Source organism: Erithacus rubecula (genome assembly GCF_903797595.1).
Source record: "Erithacus rubecula genome assembly, chromosome: 6".
NCBI classification, from domain to species: domain Eukaryota; kingdom Metazoa; phylum Chordata; class Aves; order Passeriformes; family Muscicapidae; genus Erithacus; species Erithacus rubecula.
Window position 1 is genome coordinate 59464675 of NC_136688.1, and position 20925 is coordinate 59485599.

Below are 20925 nucleotides of genomic sequence, written 5' to 3' on the forward strand. Positions count from 1 at the left end.
ATGGAAAAGCTCAGCCCCTGTCAGGAGAGCTCTGGAAGAGTCCCAGCCTCGTTAGCAGAGTCCAGTGGGGTCACTGTCACCCTGACAGTGCAATTGTCCCTTCCAGAGCACTGTCACTGTCCTGGCCTGGAGCACAAATCCTCCACTGATGCAGGCAGAGGAACTGACTTATGCCCAAAGTGCCCATTGGGTTTGGGGCAAAGCAAGAAAAAAGGGGAAGAGGAGAGGGGCAGCTTGCACAAAACCCTCGGTTTGCTCTGAGGAACTGGAGAGAAGGGACAAACCAGCACAAATCCCAAAACCTAGGGACCTCAGGAAGGATGGGAAGGTGCTGGGGGCCACTGAGGACTCTCAAATGTTTGAGATCACTAAAGGGGGAATAACCCGATGAAATCCCAGCGGCTGAGGTGCCTCGGCTGGATCAGGCACGGAGAGCAGCTGCTTTGTCACCTCCCTGTGCCCCGGTGTCGCCTCGGGGTGTGACCGGCTCAGCCCCGCGCCCCGGGACAGCCCGGGCCAAGCACAGCGATTTCAGCCCGGGGAGAGAGGCGGGGGAGCGGCGGGGCTGAGCCCGGGATGCCGCAGGACCGGGGAGGGAACGGGGTGAACGGGGCGACAGAGCCGGGAACGGGCGGGACGGACCCGGGGCCGGGAGCGCAGCGCGGGCTCAGCGCGCCCCGCAGCGCAAAGAGGGACAGGGAGAACCGGGACAGGGAGAACCGGGACAGAGAGAACCGGGACAGGGAGAACCGGGACAGGGAGAACCGGGACAGAGCGGGACCGGGACAGAGCGGGACCGGGACAGAGCAACCGGGACAGAGAGAACCGGGACAGGGAGAACCGGGACAGGGAGAACCGGGACAGAGAGAACCGGACATAGCAACCGGGACAGGGAGAACCGGGACAGGGAGAACCGGGACAGAGCGGGACCGGGACAGAGAGAACCGGACATAGCAACCGGGACAGGGAGAACCGGGACAGGGAGAACCGGGACAGAGCAGGACCGGGACAGAGAGAACCGGACAGAGCAACCGGGACAGAGCGAACCGGGTCAGAGAGAACCGGACAGAGAGAACCGGGACAGAGCAACCGGGACAGAGAGAACCAGGACAGAGCAAGCGGGACAGAGCGAACCGGGACAGAGCGAACCGGGACAGAAAGAACCGGACAGAGCGAACCGGGACAGAGCGGGACCGGGAGAGAGAGGGAGCGGGAGAGAGCATCCCGGGACAGCGCATCTCGGGACAGAGCATCCCGGGAGAGAGAGGGACTCGGACAGAGCATCCCGGGCCAAAAAGGAACAGCAGCAGCCACACGGCGCATCCCGGGACAGAGCGCGGTGCCCCGCGCAGCCCGGCTCCGTGCGAGCCGCACCGCTCCGCGCATCCCGGGAGAGAGCGGGGCCAGATTCCCCATCCCGGTCCCAGCGCTCCGCACATCCCGGGAGAGAGCGGGGCCAGATTCCCCATCCCGGTCCCAGCGCTCCGCGCATCCCGGGAGAGAGCGGGGCCAGATTCCCCATCCCGGTCCCAGCGCTCCGCGCATCCCGCCCCGGCAGCGCCCCCGGCCATGCGCACCCGGCGGCGGCGGCGGAGCCGCGGGGCCACGGGGGGCGGCGGCGGAGGAGGAGGAGGAGGCGGAGGAAGGCGCGCAGCAGCAGCAGCAGCAGCAGCCACGCAGCTTTGACGTCGCCGGGCTGCGGCTGCCGGCCCCGCACGTATAGCACAACGTGACGGCCCCGCCGCCGCCACTCGCGCCCGCTCCCCGCGCTCGCCCCGCAGCGCACCCGCACCCAGCGCGGCCGCGGGAGCCCCGCGCCGCCCCCGCCATGGGCCCGGCCGCCGCCCCGCAGCCGCGCTGAGAGGAGGGGGAGCCGCTCCCGCAGCCCAGCACAGCCGGAGCCTCCCCTTGCCGCCCCCGCCCGCGCCGCCCCTCTCGCTGCGCTCCGCTCCGCGCCGCGCGGGAGCCCCGCGCACCATGCGGGGGCCGCGGCGCCGCGGTGGCATCTGATGGCCGCGGGGCGCAGGCGGCTGCGGCGGCCCCGCGCGGCGCTCGGCGGCCCCGGGAGGCGGCGGCGGCGGCGGCCGGAGCCCTGAGGGGGCCGCGGCCCGGAGCGGGTGCGGGGGCTGCCGCTGCCGGGGGCTCGCTCTGAGCGGGGCTCGCCCCGCTGCGCAGCGGGAGGAGGAGGAGGCGGAGGCGGAAGGAGGAGGAGGAGGAGGACCGGGAGCGGCGCGGTGCCCGCCGCCTGCCCCCGCCGCCCTGCCTGCGCGGGCGTGCGCGGCTCGGCCGCAGCGGAGCGCGGGGCTCCGGCGGGCGCAGCGCGGCCCCCCCCCCGCCCCGCCGGGCTGGATATGTGGATGCTCACGTGAAGATGGATGTGGCGATCGGGCTGCTGGGGCTGCTGACGGTTCTGCTGGAGGGCAGCTCCGGCCAAGGGGTGTACGGTGAGTCCGGGGCGCCGCGTGACCTTGTCGCGACTGTCGCCGGGGCGGAAGGGCGGGGGGGGCTGGGGGGAGCGGCGTGGCCCCGCTGCGCGCCGCGGGAGCCGGCGGGGGCAGAGCGGAGGCAGCGCCGTTGCCATGAGACGCTGACATTTCACGGCGAAAAACCGGGCCGGGGGGGCGGTGGGGGGGGGAACGATTCGGGGGGTCGGGGAGGGGGCGCGGGGGGGTCGCACCGGTCCCGGGCCGCGCTGGCCCCGCGGCGGAGCGGGCGAGCATCCCCTCCGCGGGGCTCCTCCGCGCCCGCGGAGCGCCCGCGGCCGCCGCACTTGTTACCGCCGAGCCAGGGGCGGGGGCGAAGGAGCCGAAACTTCCCGGGGCTCCGCCGGGGGCGCGCGGACCCCGCGGGCGGGCGGCTCCGCTGCCCCGGCCCCGCTGCCCCCCGCCCGTGACTTGCACATCAGCGGCGGCGTCGCCCGCTGCGCTCCCCCTCCGCGCTGGGGCCGCGCTCTTGTTGCTTCCCCCCATCGCCCCCGCGCCCTCCAGGTGGCCCCGGTTCGGCGGCGGCCGGAGCCGGGTGCGGGGGGAGCCGGGCGCTCCGCCGGAGCTGCCCCGTGCCCCGGTGCGGCGCTGCCTCGGCCGCGGTGATCCCTCGGTACCGGGGCGGCTCCGGTTCTGCCGGTTCTGTGGCCGGTCCCGGTGATGCCCGGTGTCAGTGATGCTCCGGTGTCGGTGATGTCCCAGCCCCGGTGCTGCCCGGGTTGTGGCGATGCTCCTGTGCTGCTGATGCCCCGTTCCCGGTGATGCTCCGATTCTGACGATGCCCCGTCCCCAGTGATGTCCCATTCCCACTGATGCCCCGGTCCCGGTGATGCCTCGATTCTGACCCTGCCCCACTCCTAGCGCTGCCCCATTCCCGCTGGTGCCCCATTCCCTGCGCTGCCCCATTCCCTGCGCTGCCCCGCTCCCGTTGATGCGCTGCCCCATTCCTGCTGATGCCCCATTCCCGCTGATGCCCCATTCCCTGCGCTGCCCCATTCCCGTTGATGCCCCATTCCCGGCGTTGGCCCTTTCCTATTGATGCCCCAGTCCCGTTTCTGCCCCGCTCCCGTCGCTGCCCCGGTCCCGTTTCTGCCCCGCTCCGGCGCTGCCCCGGTCCCGGTTCTGCCCCGCTCCCGTCGCTGCCCCGGTCCCGTTTCTGCCCCGCTCCGGCGCTGCCCCGGTCCCGGTTCTGCCCCGCTCCCGTCGCTGTCCCGGTCCCGTTTCTGCCCCGCTCCGGCGCTGCCCCGGTCCCGGTTCTGCCCCGCTCCGGCGCTGCCCGCCGCCCGGGGGGGTTATGTAAGCGGCTCGGCTGTGCGGTGCTGCCGGCAGCTCCGGCACTCGGGGCTGAGGAGGGAGATTCACCAATCTCCCAGCAAATGCTTCGTGTGACATTCGCTCCTCCGAGCCCGCCCGCTCCCACACTTCGATATTCGCATCCCACCGGGAACGGAGCCTCACTTAGACACGCATCCTCCCCCTTTCATTTTTTTTTTTTCCTCCCTAATTCTGCAAAATTTGGCGCTGGCTGCGAGTGTGCGAGGGGCTCAGCCCGCGGTGGATGCACGGCTGGTGCGGATCTCGGCACTGGCAGGGCTCCCTGCCTCCCCCGGCACACAGGCACATATTGTTGGATGCTCTGGAATAGCAGCGGCTGCCGTGAATAGCAGAGCGCTTGTTCAGGAAGAGCGAGGTGGGGGCTGGAGGGAGGAGATGCGGGCTCAGCTCCGGGCGATGGCACACGGGGCTTTGGAGTGAGACTTTGCTGCTGCTGCTGCTGCTGCTTTCTCCCGCTGACTGATTTGGGTTAGGGCCGGGCAGCGAAGGGCTGCTGAGAGCGGGGGCAGCGCTGTGAACTCGGCCGTGTGTGGCTGCTCCAGAGCAGCTCCCCGGCAGTTCGGGTGTCTTCATTGACTGCTGAACGATGTGCACATAAAAAAAAAATTCCCAAGCCCGGGGTGTGCCTGCAGCCCCCGAGGAGCCTGCTGGGTGCAGCAGGGCCATTTTGGGAAAGCAGGATTGGAAAGCTGGAGCTTGTAGCTTATCCAAAAGTGAGACCTGGGAGAGGGAACCTGCTTGGATCTTGTCGCTCTGGAAAAATTGGTGGGATTTGAGGGAGTCTTTTGGCTTTTATTGAAGATTTCCAGAGCGCCATGGCTCTGTTTCCGAGCCTGGTGCTGCCATGTTAACACTTGTTCCTTGTTCCTGTGCTGCTCTGGGAGCGGGCACAGCTCCAGAGCCTCTCCATGAGGAAGGTGGCGAGGGGAAGCAGCAGCCTGGAATCCATCCCTGCTCCCTGTTGATATTCCCAGCCCTGCAGGTGGCTCAGCCCCATCCCTCAGGCTCTCCAGCCTCTCCCAGCTCCTCCCTGGCTCATCCCACCTGTCCTTGGCACGGCTCTCCCAGGCTGCTTTCCAGCCCTGGATGCTCCCCTGGCTCCAGAGGTGCTGGCACAGAGCCCCTGCCCACCCAGAGAGCTTTGAATGCAGAATAAATCCCCCATTTGCAGATTCTGAGTCCATCCAGAGCTCCAGGTTAATGTGCTGTGCTGTCTGCAGCACCTCTGGAACTTCCCTCTGCTCCATTCCAATGCTACAGCTGGGCTGGAAAACTGGGATCCTAAAGGGAAACCAGCATGGAACTGGGGGCACTGGGAGCAGGGCTGTGCCACATTCTGCTTCCTCAGAGCTGCTGAAATCCTTGGGAATTCTTACAATTCCTCAGCTCTCCCTGTTTTCCTGGCCAAAGGATGGAGAACAGCTCAGGATCTGTGTGGCTGCATTTTCCCTCCCCTTCCAGTGATGCATGGCTGGCACTGTTAATAAAGCAGAAAATGTGGGGATTCAGCACATGATGGTTCTTCTTTCACCCAACTTCCAGTTCCCAGAGGGAAAACCAGCTCAGTGAGGAGGCCAGCATGGGCATGGAGAGTTTTTTTAACAGCTCAGAGGCTGCTCAGCAAAAAAATGGGAATTTTGGGAGAGTGGAGAAGGGATTTTGTGGTTTGTTCCTCACCTGGGGGGGCTCATCAGGCACTTGGGGTCCCATTTGGTGCCCTGTGGGATGAGGAAGAGCCCAGAGAATTCCTGGATGGGAGCCTGGAGATCCTGAGCATTTCCAGCACCTCTGGGGTAGGGGCTGGAAAAATCCTGGGAATGTGGGGACCTGGCTGGAGTGAGGGTGACAATCCTGGCACTGCTGGCTCCAGTGGCAAAGCCAACACCTCCTGATCCAGTGGATTCCAAGTTTTCACTTTTCCCAGGGATCTGGGAGCAGCTGTGATGGGACAGGTCACACAGGAGGAGCAGCCCCCTCTGGGATCCTGGTCTCTGGCCTGGGGTTTGCTGAGATTTTGGGGATTTTTCCATGATTTCAGCTGGAATGAAGCAGAGCAGACTCCTGGGATGTTTTCCATGTCTGGGAACATGGGGTGTGACAGGGGAAGGTGACAGTGACCCCTCTGTGCCACCCTGTGCTGCTTTACTCCAATTCCAGCAGGGAACAGGGCCCAGCATCCCTGGGATGGCTGGAAATTCCTCCTGGAATCACAGATGGGATAAATATTGACCATTCTCAGGAGCATCAGAGCCTTCCTGGGGCCAAAGCCAGGCGTGCAAAATTTTGGGAGAAGCACCTACAGCCTTGGGAACAATGAGACTTGCAGGTGTTTGCTTTCCATTGCTGGTTCAAAATGTCTGGAATTGAAGGTATTTAAAGTGTTAAATTCCAGGGAAATTGTCCTGGTTATTCCAAACACCGAAGGAAGGAAGGAAGGAAGGAAGGAAGGAAGGAAGGAAGGAAGGAAGGAAGGAAGGAAGGAAGGAAGGAAGGAAGGAAGGAAGGAAGGAAGGAAGGAAGGAAGGAAGGAAGGAAGGAAGGAAGGAAGGAAGGAAGGAAGGAAGGAAGAACCTTTCCCAACATTTCTGAAGGATGAGAGGAGGGATGGGAAATTAAAATCACTCACGAGAGTGGGCAGGGCTGGCTCCTTGTTGGGGAAGCTCTGGGTCAGCAGTCCCAGGGGGAGGAGGAGGGATATTCCCATGGATTGTATTTCCATGGAGGATATTTCCAGGTGGGATATTTCCATGGAGGATATTCCCATGGATTGTAGTTCCATGGGGGATATTTGGGAGGTTCTCAGACCTCTGGTGCTCTGAGGCACCAGCTCTGGAGCTCTTTGGCTCCTGCTCCATGGGGTAATCTTTTAAATAAGCGAGCAGTTAATAGTTTAAAAAGTTATTTATTACCGAGCACATCTTGTTACAAAGAGTATCAGTTTCAGCAGTGCACGGACAGGCAATGGCAAAGCTGCAGCAATGAGTGAATGGTGGAAGCCACAGTGGCCAAAGCACCAACTCTCCAATCCAAACTCTTATATGGGATTTTCCAACCAGCTGAGACACAAACTCAGACCAGCACTCCTGAACCTGGTAGAATTCCAGTTTCTCAGGTTATGTGTAAACTACTCATACAATCTGTCTTGTTCTGTCTGAGAAATGTCAGCAATGTTCTCCCTGTAGCTCTGTTATGTCTGTCCTGTCTGCAGCTGTGGCCTGGAGCCTCCTCTGCAGATATCAGTGGGTTTCACCCTGCACTGGAGCTCACTCTGCTACTGTAGAATCCAAACCTTTCACTCACTAAAAGCATCAGAACTCACCCTAAAACTTACTGACTTTATTCTACTTAAGCATCTACTTTATGTGTGATGGTTTGATGCACTTCAACCATCCAAAGGCTTTAATCCAACCCCTGCACTCTGATTTCTCCCTGAAGGATTCAGAGAATTCCAAACTCACTGAGTCCAGCAGATTTCCAGGGAGGATATTCCCATGGATTTATTTCCATGCAGGATATTTCAATGGATTTTATTCCCATGGATTTTACTCCCATGCAGGATATTTCCATGGATTTTATTTCCATGCAGAATATTTCCATGCAGGATATTTCCATGGATTTTATTCTCATGCAGGATATTTCCATGAGTTTTATTTCCATGCAGATATTTCCAGGGGGGATATTTCCATGGATTTTATTCCCATGGATTTTATTCCCATGGATTTTATTTCAATGCAGTACATTTCCATGAATTTTATTTTATTTCCATGGATTTTATTCCCATGCAGGATATTTCTGATTTCTTTTAACCTATAAATGAGTTATATATATATATATATATATATATGTGAATATTCTTGTACGGAATTAATTGAATCAATTTTCTCCAGTGGGGAGGAATCCCTTTGGGGTGGGATAATCCCACTCTCCCTAACTTGGGTGGGCTCAGGGACAAAATTGTTTATTTTCCATATTTTTTATAGCTGGGAAGGATTTTTTTTTTTATTGCAGAAAGTGGATTTTGGGAGCCTGGTCACATGCTGGATGAAATAGAAAGGATTTAATGTCTTAAAAATTCTTTAAGAATTTTTGGGATTTCAGCCAGTAAAGGGATGATTGATCCCTGTCAGTCCATATATGGATTATATAGGATTATTGTATGGATTATATCAGGGAATATTCTTGTAAGCAATGGGGTTTCCTATATTAAAAAAGATGGGAAATATGGGAAATATTTGAAATATGAGAAATATGGGAAAATCTCTTTGGGATTTGGGAAGAGCTCTCCCTAACCTGGATGCACTTGGGGATGAAATTTTTTTATTTCCCATATTTTTTGTGCTTGGGAAGGAATTTTTATCTTTGGTGAAAGGGGATTTTGGGAATCTGGTCACATGCTGGATATTTAGGATGAAGCAGAAAGGATTAAAGTTCAGTTCTGTCTTCCACATTGCTCAGAAATTTTTGGGATTTCTGCCAGTGGAGGGATGATTGATCCCTGTCAGTCCATATATGAATTATATAGGATTATTGTAGGGATTATATCTGGGAATATTCTTGTAGGAAATGGAGTTTCCTGTATTAAATCCTCTTCTTCCAGTGGGAAAATCCCTTTGGGATGGGATAATCCCACTCTCCCTAACCTGAATTTTTTTATATCCATATTTTTTTTTATACCTGGGAAGGAATTTTTTTTTTTTTCTTTGTGAAAGGGGATTTTGTCACGTGTGGATATTTGGGATGCTGCTGCTCCATCACCCATCCCTGGAATCCTGAGTCCTGACAAATCCCATCCCATCAGCTCCTTGATCTTTTCATAGCCCCTCTTTCCCATCCCAAATCCTGACTGGATCCAGAGGAATTAATTCCTGCCTTTTCCAGAAATAATCTCTCCAAAAATAGCTGGGAATGGAGGGCTGCTCTCAGATTTTGAATCGTGGAGTTTCATGGGATGAGGATTTTTTTCCAAGATTTGGGATGTCTGTCCATGAGATTCTTCCTTCCATGGAATATTGAAGGGCCAAGCTTTGAATTCCTCCCAGGCTCAGTTTTTTTTTGGATATCAGGGAAAGGTTCTTCCCCCAGAGGGTGCTGGGCATGGAATTGGGAATGGTGACATTCCCAAGGCTGCCAGAATTCCAGGGATATTTGGAAAACACTCCCAAGGATGCACAGGGTGGGATTATTGGGGTGTCTGGATGGTCCTGGGATAATCAGTCTCTTCCAGAGGGATCCTGAAGGAATCACATCCCCCCTGGGAGGTTGTGCAGGTTTTCCTTGGAATTTTTGGCATCAGGGAGATCCTGAAGGTCCTTGGGGAGGATTTTCCCAAAGAGTTTTCAGCTGGGAATCCTTGGGAGGTGATGGAATCTGGAATGTGCCTGGTGGGAATTGGGATGGTTTGCATTCCAATCCAACCTTTTGGGAAGGGTGATCCAAAGTGAGGAGCTGATGAAATTCCCAAATCATGGGATGTTTCTAACAACACCATTTTATCCAGCCTCTCCTGCCTCTGTCTCCCTTTATCCCTGTCCTGGGGTGAGGGACAGGTGTCTGCCAATAAAGGCAGGAGCTTCTCTTTGAAATGGAGAATGGAAACCCCTCCCTCCAAATTATTATAATTTTGAAACTAAGGGGTTCTCAGGCAAAGATGTAGGAATTAGGAATAACAGTTCTTTCCTAGGACAATTAAACTAGCAATGCAGTATTACACAGAACAATCCCAGCCCTGCCAGAGTCAGAATCCAAGCTGGCACAGTCAGTCAGTCAGGGTGGTGGCACAGTCCCATTCCATGGTGCTGCATCCTCCTGCAGGGGCAGATGTGGCTCAGCTGGAGCAGTGCTCCTGGAGAAGGGGCAGTTTCCTCTGAAGCTCCAGGGATGATGTGCAAGGCTCTGGTTTTCCTCTGGAATCCAGTGGAAAGAAGGTGCCTTGGTGTCCCAATGTCAGTTTTTCTCTGGGTAGGAAAGGCTTGGCTCCTGCCCTGGCTGGAGCATCTCCCAGTGGGATGATGGAATTTTCTCAGCCATGCCCTGGGACTCAGTGGCCATGAACAGGAGATATCTGCTGGAGGGAGGATGGGCTGTGGGAAGATAAAGATGATTGCCCAGCTGGTTTAAAGATGGCCCATGAGCAGAGAATGTGTGCCAGGAGATCAGGGGCACTGCCCCAGCCGGGTCAGCAGATGGGACAGAACTCACATTGCTGGGCACAGCAACCCCAACACAATCCCATAAATGTCACCCTTTTTTCAAGAAAAGGATTTGGACTCTTTACAATAATCTTTGATAAAAAGGAGATGGGCACCTGAAAAATTCCTGGATTTTCCTAAGATTAAAAAATTAAAAAGAAAAAAAAAAAAAAAGGGATTTTTGGCATCTCAGCTGTGCCATCCGTGGTTTTTCATGCTGGGAAAGGGAAAATGGGAGTGAGGAGCAGGAGGAAGGAGGGAAATGGGTGGGATGGGGGTTGTTCCTTCCCATATTCCCACTGCATCCCACCCACTTCCATCGTGGATCCCAGCCCAGATATTCCATCAGCAGCTCCCAGATTCCTCTGAGCTAAAAACTGGGAGATTTTTCACCTCTGGAACATGAGTTAGGAATTTAGGGAATATTCCCAGGGGAGATTCAGGGTTTGGGCTTTCCCACAGGATTTGAGGCTGTTTTTCCTAGAAGTGGGAACTCTGCTCTTTGGGTGTTGGATTCCCTTCCCATTTCCTGATTTTTCCCATTATTTTGATGCAACATGGAGCAATCCAGAAATTTGGGAAGTTTTCCACTGCAAGGTTCAAATCCATTTTGGGATTTGTTCTAGTCAGGCATAAAGTCATTCCCTTTTTTCCAAGCTGTGCCTCCTCTAGGATGACATGCAGAAAAATGGGAATTATCCCAATTTGCAGTTGGAACATCTCATTATCTCCCTTTTTTTTTTTTTTTTTTTTTTTTTTTTAACTCCTCCCACCTAGAATTAATCCTGACCATTACTTAAAGCTGGGAGTTTTGTTTAATTCCCAAAAAAACCTTGGAAGGAGATTGTGGAACTGGGTGCTCCTGTTATCCTGCTTTTCCCATGTAAGTTTTTTCTTTTTTTATTATTAAATTCATTTATTTGCTTGAGAGAGGAGGAAAAGGGGAGTGGGAAATCCAGTGTTTTCCTGGATATGAAATTCCAATTAAAACATGGATAGGGAGGGGATTTCTTTGTTGTGCTCCAGGTTTTTTGTGTTTTTTTTTTTAATGGGATTTGAGTGAAGATCCTGGAGCAGCTTTTGTGGGGCTGGTTCTTCTCCCAGGGCTCCCTCTGGAATTGTTCTCCCACAAAAGTTGTGTTTTTCCAGGTTTTCTCATGTGGATTGATGGAGAAAAATGAGATTTGAAGGAATTTGGAGTCTCTGGGATGAGGCTGATTTAGGGTTAGTGAGGTTAAACCTAAAGGGAAGATGTGAGGTTTGGGATAAATTGTGATTTCCAAGAGTTATCCCAGGTGATTAAAGAGTTTTTTAAATTGGGGAATCATTCTGCTTTGGGAATTTGGTGGTTCTATTTTTCTGCATGAGCTGTGCATTATAAAACAGAAGAGAACTTTCAAAACTGAGGAATTTCATTTCAAATCTGTCACAACAGGGAGATGTTTTCCAGTTCGTAAAAAAATAAGGAATTGATGGAATATGTCAGCCTTTAAAATACTTTTTTTTTTTTTTTTTTTTTTTTTTTCCCTTAAGGAATAAAGAAAATTAAAGAATAAAAGTTTGGTGGGAGGAGCCAAATTTTGTGTGGGTGGGGAAGGAGCTGATCCCAAATCCCACAGGAGAAATCTCAGCATTTTCCAGGAATTCCTGGTTGGGAGCTCTTTGGAATGATTTATTTGGGGTGAGTGAGGCTGGGTTTGCTCCTTGATTTTGGTCCTGACCCCAGCTGGGCTCGATTAAAAATAAATTTGTTAATTATAATTTAATTAATTAATGTCACCTGGCTGATGGAGCTGGAATTCTTGGGATTTTCCTGTGCAGGGTCAGGATTTGGATTTGACCCATGTGGGATTTTTGACCAGAGGCTCCTGATCCCAGATGATCTCTGTTAAAAACTTTTTTTTTTTTTATTGGGACATTAATTAATTATCAATTAATTGCACCTGGCTATGGGTGCTACAAGAGCTGGAATTCCTGGGATTTTCCTGTGCAGGGTCTGGATTTGGATTTGATTCTTGTGGGATTTTTGACCAGAGGTTCCTGATCCCAGCTGGGCTTTATTAAAAAGGAATTTGCTGTATTGTGGCATCAATTAATTAGTAATAATTTAATTAATGTCACCTGGCTGATGAAGTTGGAATTCCTGGGATTTTCCTGTGCAGAGCCAAGAGTGGGATTTGATTCTGAGATTTTTGATCAGAGGTTTCTTATCCTAGCCTGGCTCTATTAAAAATAATTTTTTTAATTGGGACACCAATTAATTTCACCTGGCTGTGAGTGGTGCTGGAACTGGAATTCTTGGAGTTTTCCTGAGTAGGGCCAGGAGTTGGATTTGATCCTTGTGGGATTTTAATTTTTACCAGAGATTCCTGATCCCAGCTCTATCAAACCTAAATTTATTGCATTGTGGCACCAATTAATTAATTATCAGTTAATTAATGTCACCTGGCTGTGGGTGCTGATAGAGCTGGGATTACCAGGAATGGGATTTGATCCTTTAAAACTCAGAATATTCCATGGTTTGTGCCAGCAGAAAATGGGATAAAATGCTGAATTAAGAAGTATTTTCCAAACTGATGGCGTGGGATTAATCCTGGGTTGGATTAATTTATCATGGATTAATTAATAATAGATTTATCCATGGGCCAGAGGGAACATCCTGCTCTTTTCCAAGTGCAGAATTCCAGCAGCAAATCCCAGGGATCTGTGCCCAGCCAGGCTGAGGAACCTGTAAAGAATAAAAAATTAAAGAATATTCCCCCATGGAATGATTGGGTTGGAAATAAATCCCATCCTATTCCTGCCAGGGAAACTTTTCCCTATCCCAGGTTGCTCCAAGCTCCACAAGCACTAATTGGATCTCGTTAGTTTAATTAATTAAACTCTTTTTGCCTTATAGCAAAGCTTAGCTTTACCTCAGGCACCAAAACCCCCGGAATTTTCCTGCTGGGATCCAATTCCTGAGAAAAAGAACTTTTTCTTTTAGCCCACAGCTAGTCTGTGCTCAAAGTTAAAAAAAAAGAAAAAAAAAAGAAAAAAAATCCCTCAGAATTCCAGGGTTTTTTTGGAGTACTGTGTCAATAGCCTGGAACCAAATTCCCATCTGGAAAATCCAATGGGATTTCTCTGGGTTTTCCCACCTCTCATCTGAAAAAAATCCAATGGGATTTCTCTGGGTTTTCCCACCTCCCCTAAGAGCCCTTTCCTGGATGTGCTGAGGAAAAGAAGCTCCTGAATATTTTTTGGGGATTATGGGAAGTTGTAGGAATGAAGACATTGAATGAGAGTTTTTGAGGAATAAATGGGATCATTCCTTTCTGTGTTTGCTGGGGAAATTGAGGAATTCTTCACTCTGAAGTGGGATTTTCCAGATTTTTGGGAGAAATGGAGGTTCCATGTGCTCTGCCTGAGCAGTTTGGGGATTTGTGGATGGGATAAACTGGTGAATCCTGGATAAACAATGAACCTTTTCCTAATGCACACTCTGCAGTTGGATATTGGGGCAGGAAAAATCCAAAGTGTGGGAGAATCCACATCTGGATCAAACCTGGAGTTGCAGAGGGCAGGGCTGGATGGGATATTGGGAATTGGGAATTCCCAGATTTGCTGTGATTTCACAGATTTTCCTGGATCCCTGGCAGTGCCCAAATCCAGGTTTGAAGGGATTGGAGCAGCCTGGGTGAGCAGAAGGAATTCCTGGCTTGGAATGGGATGAGCCTTTCCAGGATTATGGGATGTCCTGATCCAAAGGAATTCCAATGGAATTTGGATGTTTGCTCAGCCTGGGAAGTTCCCACTGGACTCACACTGGGAAAATATTGGAGGCTGGAGGGTGATTTGAGCTGTGCTCAAATTGGGAATGGTTGGGAATTCCCTCTGTTCCAGGCCCTCCTTTTTTTTTTTATGGAAAATGAAATCAGGATTTTTGAGAAAAGTGGGAATGAGGTGGTGTTGGACTGGGAATGTGGGAAAGTCTGAGAGCACTTTGGGATTGATTTCAGCTGGAATGGGAAGAGGAGCTGGAGATTTGTGGAGCTGGGAATGGGAATCATCCCCTGGAGAGGGGCTGGGGACAAGGGATGGAGGGACAGGACACAGGGAATGGGACACTGCCAGAGGGCAGGGATGGGTGGGATATTGGGAATTGGGAATTCCTGGCTGGGCTGGGATTGCCAGAGCAGCTGTGGCTGCCCCTGGATCCCTGGAATGCCCAAGGCCAGGCTGGACACTGGGCTAGGGAAGGTGTGGATTCCAGGGGTGGAATGGGATGGGCTTTAAGGTTCCTTCCATCCCCAAACTCTCCAGGATTCAATTCCAGGATCCCTTGGTGGTTAAAAGTCTCCCACACGCAGAGATTTGGTCAAGTCCTTGCTGGAAAACAGGGAATTAAACTCTGACCAACATCAGAACTGGGATCCTGGAATCAATTCCCTCAGAGGTTCTGAGATCTTCCTGATCCATGGAATGTGTAGGATTCCTAAAAACTGAATTAAAACGAGATTTTTGGGGGGAAATGGGAGATCCATGATGGAACTGCTAGAAAATGCAGGATGGATTCAAATCCTCCTCCCCTCCTGCAGCCATGAGCTTTCCCCTGATCCATATTCTGCACTGGGAGCTTTCCATGGAAAATTAATAAACAGGAGTGAAGCCCCAGTGGATTAATGGGCAGGGATGGGTGAGATATTGGGAATTCCTGGGTGGGATGGAATTCCCAGAGTCCTGGATCCCTGGCAGTGCTCAAGGCCAGGGTGGATTTTGGGGTTGGAGTGCTGGGATTTATTGGGATGTTGTGGATTTTCCTGCAGGAAATTTGGTTGCTTCTCCCAAACTTTATAAACACCTCCAACATTCCCAAAGGATACAATCCTTGGAGTTTCTAAACTCCTGTTGTTAAAAAGTTTCTATTTGGGGTTAATTTGTGATCAGCTCTTGGAAGTTTGTATCCAGGGTTGGATTCCCCATCCCTGGAGGGATTTAAATCCCTGTGGATGTGCTGCTGGGAATGGTTGGAGCTGATCCTCGATGGTTTTCCCACCTTAAAGATTCCAAGTGGGAAGAAAATCCCGTGTGGGGTTCAGATCCCCTCAGGGCTGGATTTTTTCCATGAGGATTTGGAGTTTCCAGCTGTTCCCTGAGAGCAGGAATTGCATTTTCCCTCATAAAAAAAAAAAATTCCTTATTTAATTAACTCCTCACAATGAGGTCATTCCACATTCAAACATTCCCAAAAATCCCTGGCAAACTGCACAAAACCAAGATTTTCATGGGTCAGCTGGAATAAAGGGTTTTTATTCATGGATCTGGATTTTCTGGATGATCCAGAGGGGGCTGATCTTGGTTGTTCACATCCAGGGAAACTCAGGATTCCTGGAGTGTTTAAACCCTCAAATTGTGGCAAGAGAAAGATAATTCCCTGATTTAAAAGGAGGAAGTGATGGGAATATTTGTGTTGGGAAGGGAATGGGAGAAATGGAGAATTCCAAGGGATAAACAGCTTTAGCAGGGAGTGAAAATTATTTTTTTCCCCTTTGGGATTGGGTTTGATTTGATTCCCATTCATTCTCCATAATCCTCATTTTCCCCTCCCCATTTCAAAAGGCACCAGGTTGACAAACTCTGCAGTGATTCCTTTAAATTCCCAATTTCTCCTCATTTTTTCCTTGAAATAAAAGCAGGAATTATTTCCCAGCACCTCCTGGAGTTGGAATTCCCACTAAAATCAGCTCCTGGGATCCTGAATTTTCCATGAAATCCAAATGATCCTTTAATGCTTCTTACAGTAATTATTAATTACTCCTTTTGTTGGGATTATTTTCCCTTTACACTCAATCCAACCATGGCAATTCCTCAGGACCTGCTAATTATGATGATGATTATTAATTCCATGGGCAGAAATCCTTGGAATCTGTGCCAGGAGCTGGGATCCCACTGGGCCAGGTGAAGCACAAACCCACCCTAAAGCTTTGGAGGCCAAAGTGGAAAAAAAAATTCATTTTCTCTCCCTGCTAAAGGTGTTTATCCCTTGGAATTCTCCATTTCTCCCATTCCCTTCCCAAGATAAATATTCCCATCACATCCTCATTTTAAATTAGGGAATTATCTTTCTCTTCCCACAATTTGGGGATTTTAACACTCCAGGAATTCTGATTTTCCCTGGATGTGACCCCACTCTTGGAGCATCCAGAAAATCAAGATCCATGCACAAAAATCCTTTATTCTAAGGGGAGGAAAAACAAAAATAATAATATAAAAAAGAAAACAGCTTTAATTTTCAATTTTCACTCCCTGCTAAAGCTCCTCACAAAAATTGTGGCTGTTTTCCAGCATCCTGCATTTCCTGCTTTGACTCATTCCCATAAATTGGAGTGGGGCAGTTCCTGCTGTTCCAATCTATGGAATAACCTGAAATTTTTAGATAATTGTGAGGAGGGAATGATTTTCTTGGAAGTTTGGAGGAGATTCCTTAAATCCCACCCTGGATGGGCTAAATATCTAAAATATCCCAGGTGGATCCAGCCTGGCCTTGGGCACTTCCAGGGGCAGCCACAGGAAATCTGGGAATTCTCTCCCTAATTCCAAACATCTTGAAACAGCTTAAAAAAATCCTTTATACCTACCAAAAATCTTTATTTTTTTTATAAATAGTAAAAATAAATTATACAATAGGGTTTATCTATTAAAAATGCATCATTCCCATATCCAAGGCTGTCAGACCAAAATAAACAGAAGGTTTATCCAAGTTTATTCCCTTTTTTTGGATCTGGCTTTAAGGGCTGTGTTGAGCTCTGCTTTTATTTTATTTATCCTGAATAATTAATTCCTGTGTAAACAGCTCTTGGATAAAAACCACATCTGAGAAAATGGGGGGAAAACGTGGAGAACTGGAAGATTTCCCTCCTTAACATGTTTTTTTGTCATCTCAATATTTTTCATTTGGGGTTTTTGCATATTTAATGAAGTGTTAAAGCGAAACACAACAAGATAAATATTTTGAGTTGAATAAAAATGTTGAGATTCCAACAAAATCTGAAACCCAGCAGTAAAAACAAAATAATTTTGCTTCAGCTTGGCTTAAATCACTTTTTCCTCTCTCATTTTGGCAAGTGGACAATAACAAAAAAAAAAAAAAAAAAAAAAAAAAAAATCCTGGAGGGATTTTCCAAACTCAGAGATTTTTGGGATTAAAAATTCCAGCTGGGATTCTGATCCTGGAGGGATTTTCCAAACTCAGAGATTTTGGGATTAAAAATTCCAGCTGGGATTCTGATCCTGGAGGGATTTTTCCAAACTCAGAGATTTTTGGGATTAAAAATTCCATCTGGATGGGATGTGGGGCAACCCCAGAGCTGCTGGAATTTGGCACCTTCAGCTGGAGGAGCAGGGTGGGGATTCCTGTGTTTGTGTCCAGAATCTCATTCCATAAAATCATGGAATGATTGGGGTTGGGAGGGGATTTGGAAAGATGATCTGGGGACCAAGCAGGGCCACCTCCCCCTGTCCCAGGTGGATCCAAGTGCTCTGTTGGGCAAATCTCAGCAAATCTGGGAATTCCCAATATCCCACCCATCCATCCCTCTGGCAGTGTCCCATTCCCTGTGTCCTGTCCCTCCATCCCTTGTCCCCAGCCCCTCTCCAGCTCTCCTGGATCCCTTTAGGTGCCCTCAGCTCTCCCTGGACCCTTCTCCTCTCCAGGGAACATTCCCAGCCCTGGAGCAGCTCTGGTGGATTTTTCTGGATCTCTCCAGCAGCTCCATTGGGCAGAATTCCCTTTTCCCTGTTCCCACACTGTGGGATCATCCAGGGAATGGAGGATTGAGGCATTTCCAGCTCATTCCAATCCTTCTCCTCATCCCTGAGCCATTTTCCAGCTCATCCCAATTTATGGAATGATCTGCTTTGCACTGGAAGTGCCAAACTGGATGGAAATCTGGATTTTTCCAGACAGAGAGGGAAGCTCTGGCCACATCCCAGCCCTGATCTGCTCCAGGCTTTCCCTGCTCCTCCCAGAGAAACTGGGAGACAAATGGAGCTGTCAGGGCCTTTGGGTTTTTTTAAATTTTTTTTTTTTTTTTTGGGATGGCAATTTCCACGTGCAGGATTTATACACAGCCTGTTTTCCTCAAGGAAAAATCACCATCCCTTTTCCCAGGATGTTTTATGGGCTCGTTTTGAATCCAGTGGCTTTGGCTGGTTTGTGACAAGAGGAAAATCCAATCAAATCCCAATTTTTGTGGGTTCACATCTCCTTGGAATGTTGCATTCCTTTTTCTTTTTTTTTTCTTTTTTCTTGTACAGCAGAACCAATTCCATTTTTTTTTTTGGATGAGCCTGGAAATGTTTGCAGGATCTCAGACCCTGACTGGAATGCTGAACCCATCATTAATCCTCATTTTTCCTTAGGAATGTGCTCTTGTATCCATGCTGGGAGAACAGCAATTTTCCCATGGATTGGGAGGGTTGCTGGGAATTGGGAATTTGAGTTGGATCAGGAATGTGTGGCTGTATCCCAAATTATCTTCTGCAGCAATTATGGAGCAGGATAACACTTAAAAAGTGGGAAAAAAATTTCCCTTTTTCTGTGCCTGTGTTGCTCCTCTTTTCAGCCAAGGATTTCCAAGCCTGGAAAAAAAGGATATAAAGCAATTCCTCCACTTTTCAATGGAGCTGGGAATGTGGGTCTGTGCTGCAGGGAATGTAAATATTTGGGAATATTTCCAGCTGCTCTGCTGCTGGAATCAGAGGGAATGCTGAGTTTTTTCAGGAGTAATTAAGGCTGGAGCTGCTGATCTGTGGGATCAGCCCCATTTTGGGATGAGTTCCAGAGGGGTGGGAATGTGCTGGAGCTGGAATTGCTCTTCCATGGTCTTGTTTTATTCCCTCAGATCATGGAATTTTGGGATGGTTTGGGATGCAAAGATCTTAAATCCTGTTCCCTGGGCAGGGAACCTTCCCTTATCCCAGGCTGCTCCAATCTCACCCAGCCTGGCCCTGGACATTCCAGGGATTCAGGGACAGCCACAGCAAATCTGGGAATTCCAGCCCAGCCCCTCCTCACCCTGATTTTTAAGGAATGATGACAGCAGGGAAACTGGAATGTTGTTATTGAAACCTCTGGAAAATGGAATTAAATTTGGGTTAGGAGAGCCTGGATAAAAATGCTGATGGATGCATGGCATGGAAATTCTGGATTTTCCCAAGGATAACTGTAAATAACTCCTTTGATTTGTTAGAAGCTGTTTTCAGTGGATTTGTCCATCCAGCCTTTTTTATGGAGCATCCAAGCAGGAAAACAGGGAGAAAATGGAGGTGCAGAGAGGATTTGGCAAACAAAATCCCCATTTTTCCTTCCCAGGTTTCCATAAAGATCCAATCCAAGTTTGGAGATGCTCCAGGAGATCTTCCTGAGGATTCCTTTGTCCATTCCCTTTTTCCACTTGGATTTTCTGGGGTTTAATTTTCCAAATGCAGCTGCAGGTCCTGGAGCAGCTTCCAAAGGTGTTGGACCCACCCTGGTTCTGTTGGATTTCCCTTCCCCCAATCCCCTCTCCTGCCATCCCAACATCCTCAGGACATTTCCCATCATGGAAAAATGGGAATTTTGGGATGATTTCCACTCAAGATCATCCACGTGGTTTGAGGCTTGCTGCAAATCCTGAGGGTTTAATTCCAAATTTGTGATTTGTAGGAATAATATTTAACAGGGAACATAGACCACCTGAAAATCCCAATATTTTGAAAAACAAGGAATCTGCTCTCTAATCCATTTTTCCCTTCCCAGCCTTTCCCTGTGCTCCCATTCCTTGCTGGTGCAAAGGGAAAATGCTGGAATGCTCTCCTGGAAATTATTGGGAAGTGGATTCTGACAGGAGCAGGGATGGATGGTTGGGCAGCTCAGCCATCCATGGGGAATTTATCATCCCATAAATTCCTGGCTCTGAAATGTCCATAAGGAGCAAATCCCACTCCAAAGGAAGTTTTCTCCACATTTTGATAATTTTTTTTCCATGAGGTTTTTGTCCTGGGATTGGTTGGGTTTTGTCCTGGGATTTGAGGGAGCTCTGGGCAGTCTCTTCCCAAAAAATCCCAGGAAAACATCTCAGGAATTCTGAGCTACCTGTGGGATGTGTTAGGATCCATGGGGAATTTATCATTCCATAAATTGTTGATTCTGGGGACATAAGGACAAGATCCCACTCCAAATGAAGTTTTCTCCATGTTTTGGTTATTTTTTTTCCATGAGGTTTTGTCCTGGGATTTGAGGGAGCTCTGGGCAGTCTCTTCCCAAAAAATCCCAGGTGCTGGCGCTCAGGAAGTTCCCATTTTTCTCCATGGTGATCCCATTTTTCTCCTGGAAATTTGGTCCCTCAGGAATTCTGAGCTGCCCGTGGGATGTGTTAGGATCCATGGGGAATTTATCATTCCATAAATTCCTGGCTCTGAGGTCTCCATGGGGAGAAGTTCCCTCTCCAAATGAAGTTTTCTCTGTGTTTTGGTCACTTTTCCCATCAGGTTTTGTTCTGGAATTCCATCTTGGTTGTGCTGAGCTCCCAGAGGTGGCTGCAGAATTCCAGGTGGGAATTCAGAATGTCCCAGCAGAGGCAGAATCCCTTCCCTTGACCTCAGATCTGTCCAAACATCCCCAAATTTTCCTTTCCAGAGCTGTTTTCCATCCATCCTCCACCCCACCAGTTTGTGCTGGGAATTCCCTTTCCCACCCCAGGCTCTTCCCTTTGGCCCCATCCCAATCCCAGGAATTTTCCCCACAGACAAAACCCCAGCCCAGGTTTGTCACTGCTCACCCCAAAATTGCTCCTCAGCCCCTCCAGAGCAGCAGATCCACACCTGAGGGCTCTTCCTGACTAAAAAACTGGGAATATTCAACAAACAAACAAAAATATTTTATTTTTGGCAAAACT

The 20925-nt window shown here is 50.0% G+C and overlaps 1 protein-coding gene across 2 annotated transcripts in view; it reads left to right on the forward strand.

Annotated features, from left to right (window-relative positions):
• The first annotated feature begins 2227 nt into the window (after positions 1-2227).
• MDGA2 (MAM domain containing glycosylphosphatidylinositol anchor 2) overlaps positions 2228-20925 on the forward strand; it is a 196376-nt gene continuing 177678 nt past the window's right edge. For both annotated transcript variants that reach the window (XR_013774537.1, XM_079307819.1), the window contains exon 1: positions 2228-2444. Coding sequence is in view for 1 of the 2 variants with exons in the window: in XM_079307819.1 (XP_079163945.1) it covers positions 2372-2444 (73 nt within the window). In the remaining variant the exon portion in view is untranslated. The remainder of the gene's footprint in view (positions 2445-20925) is intronic.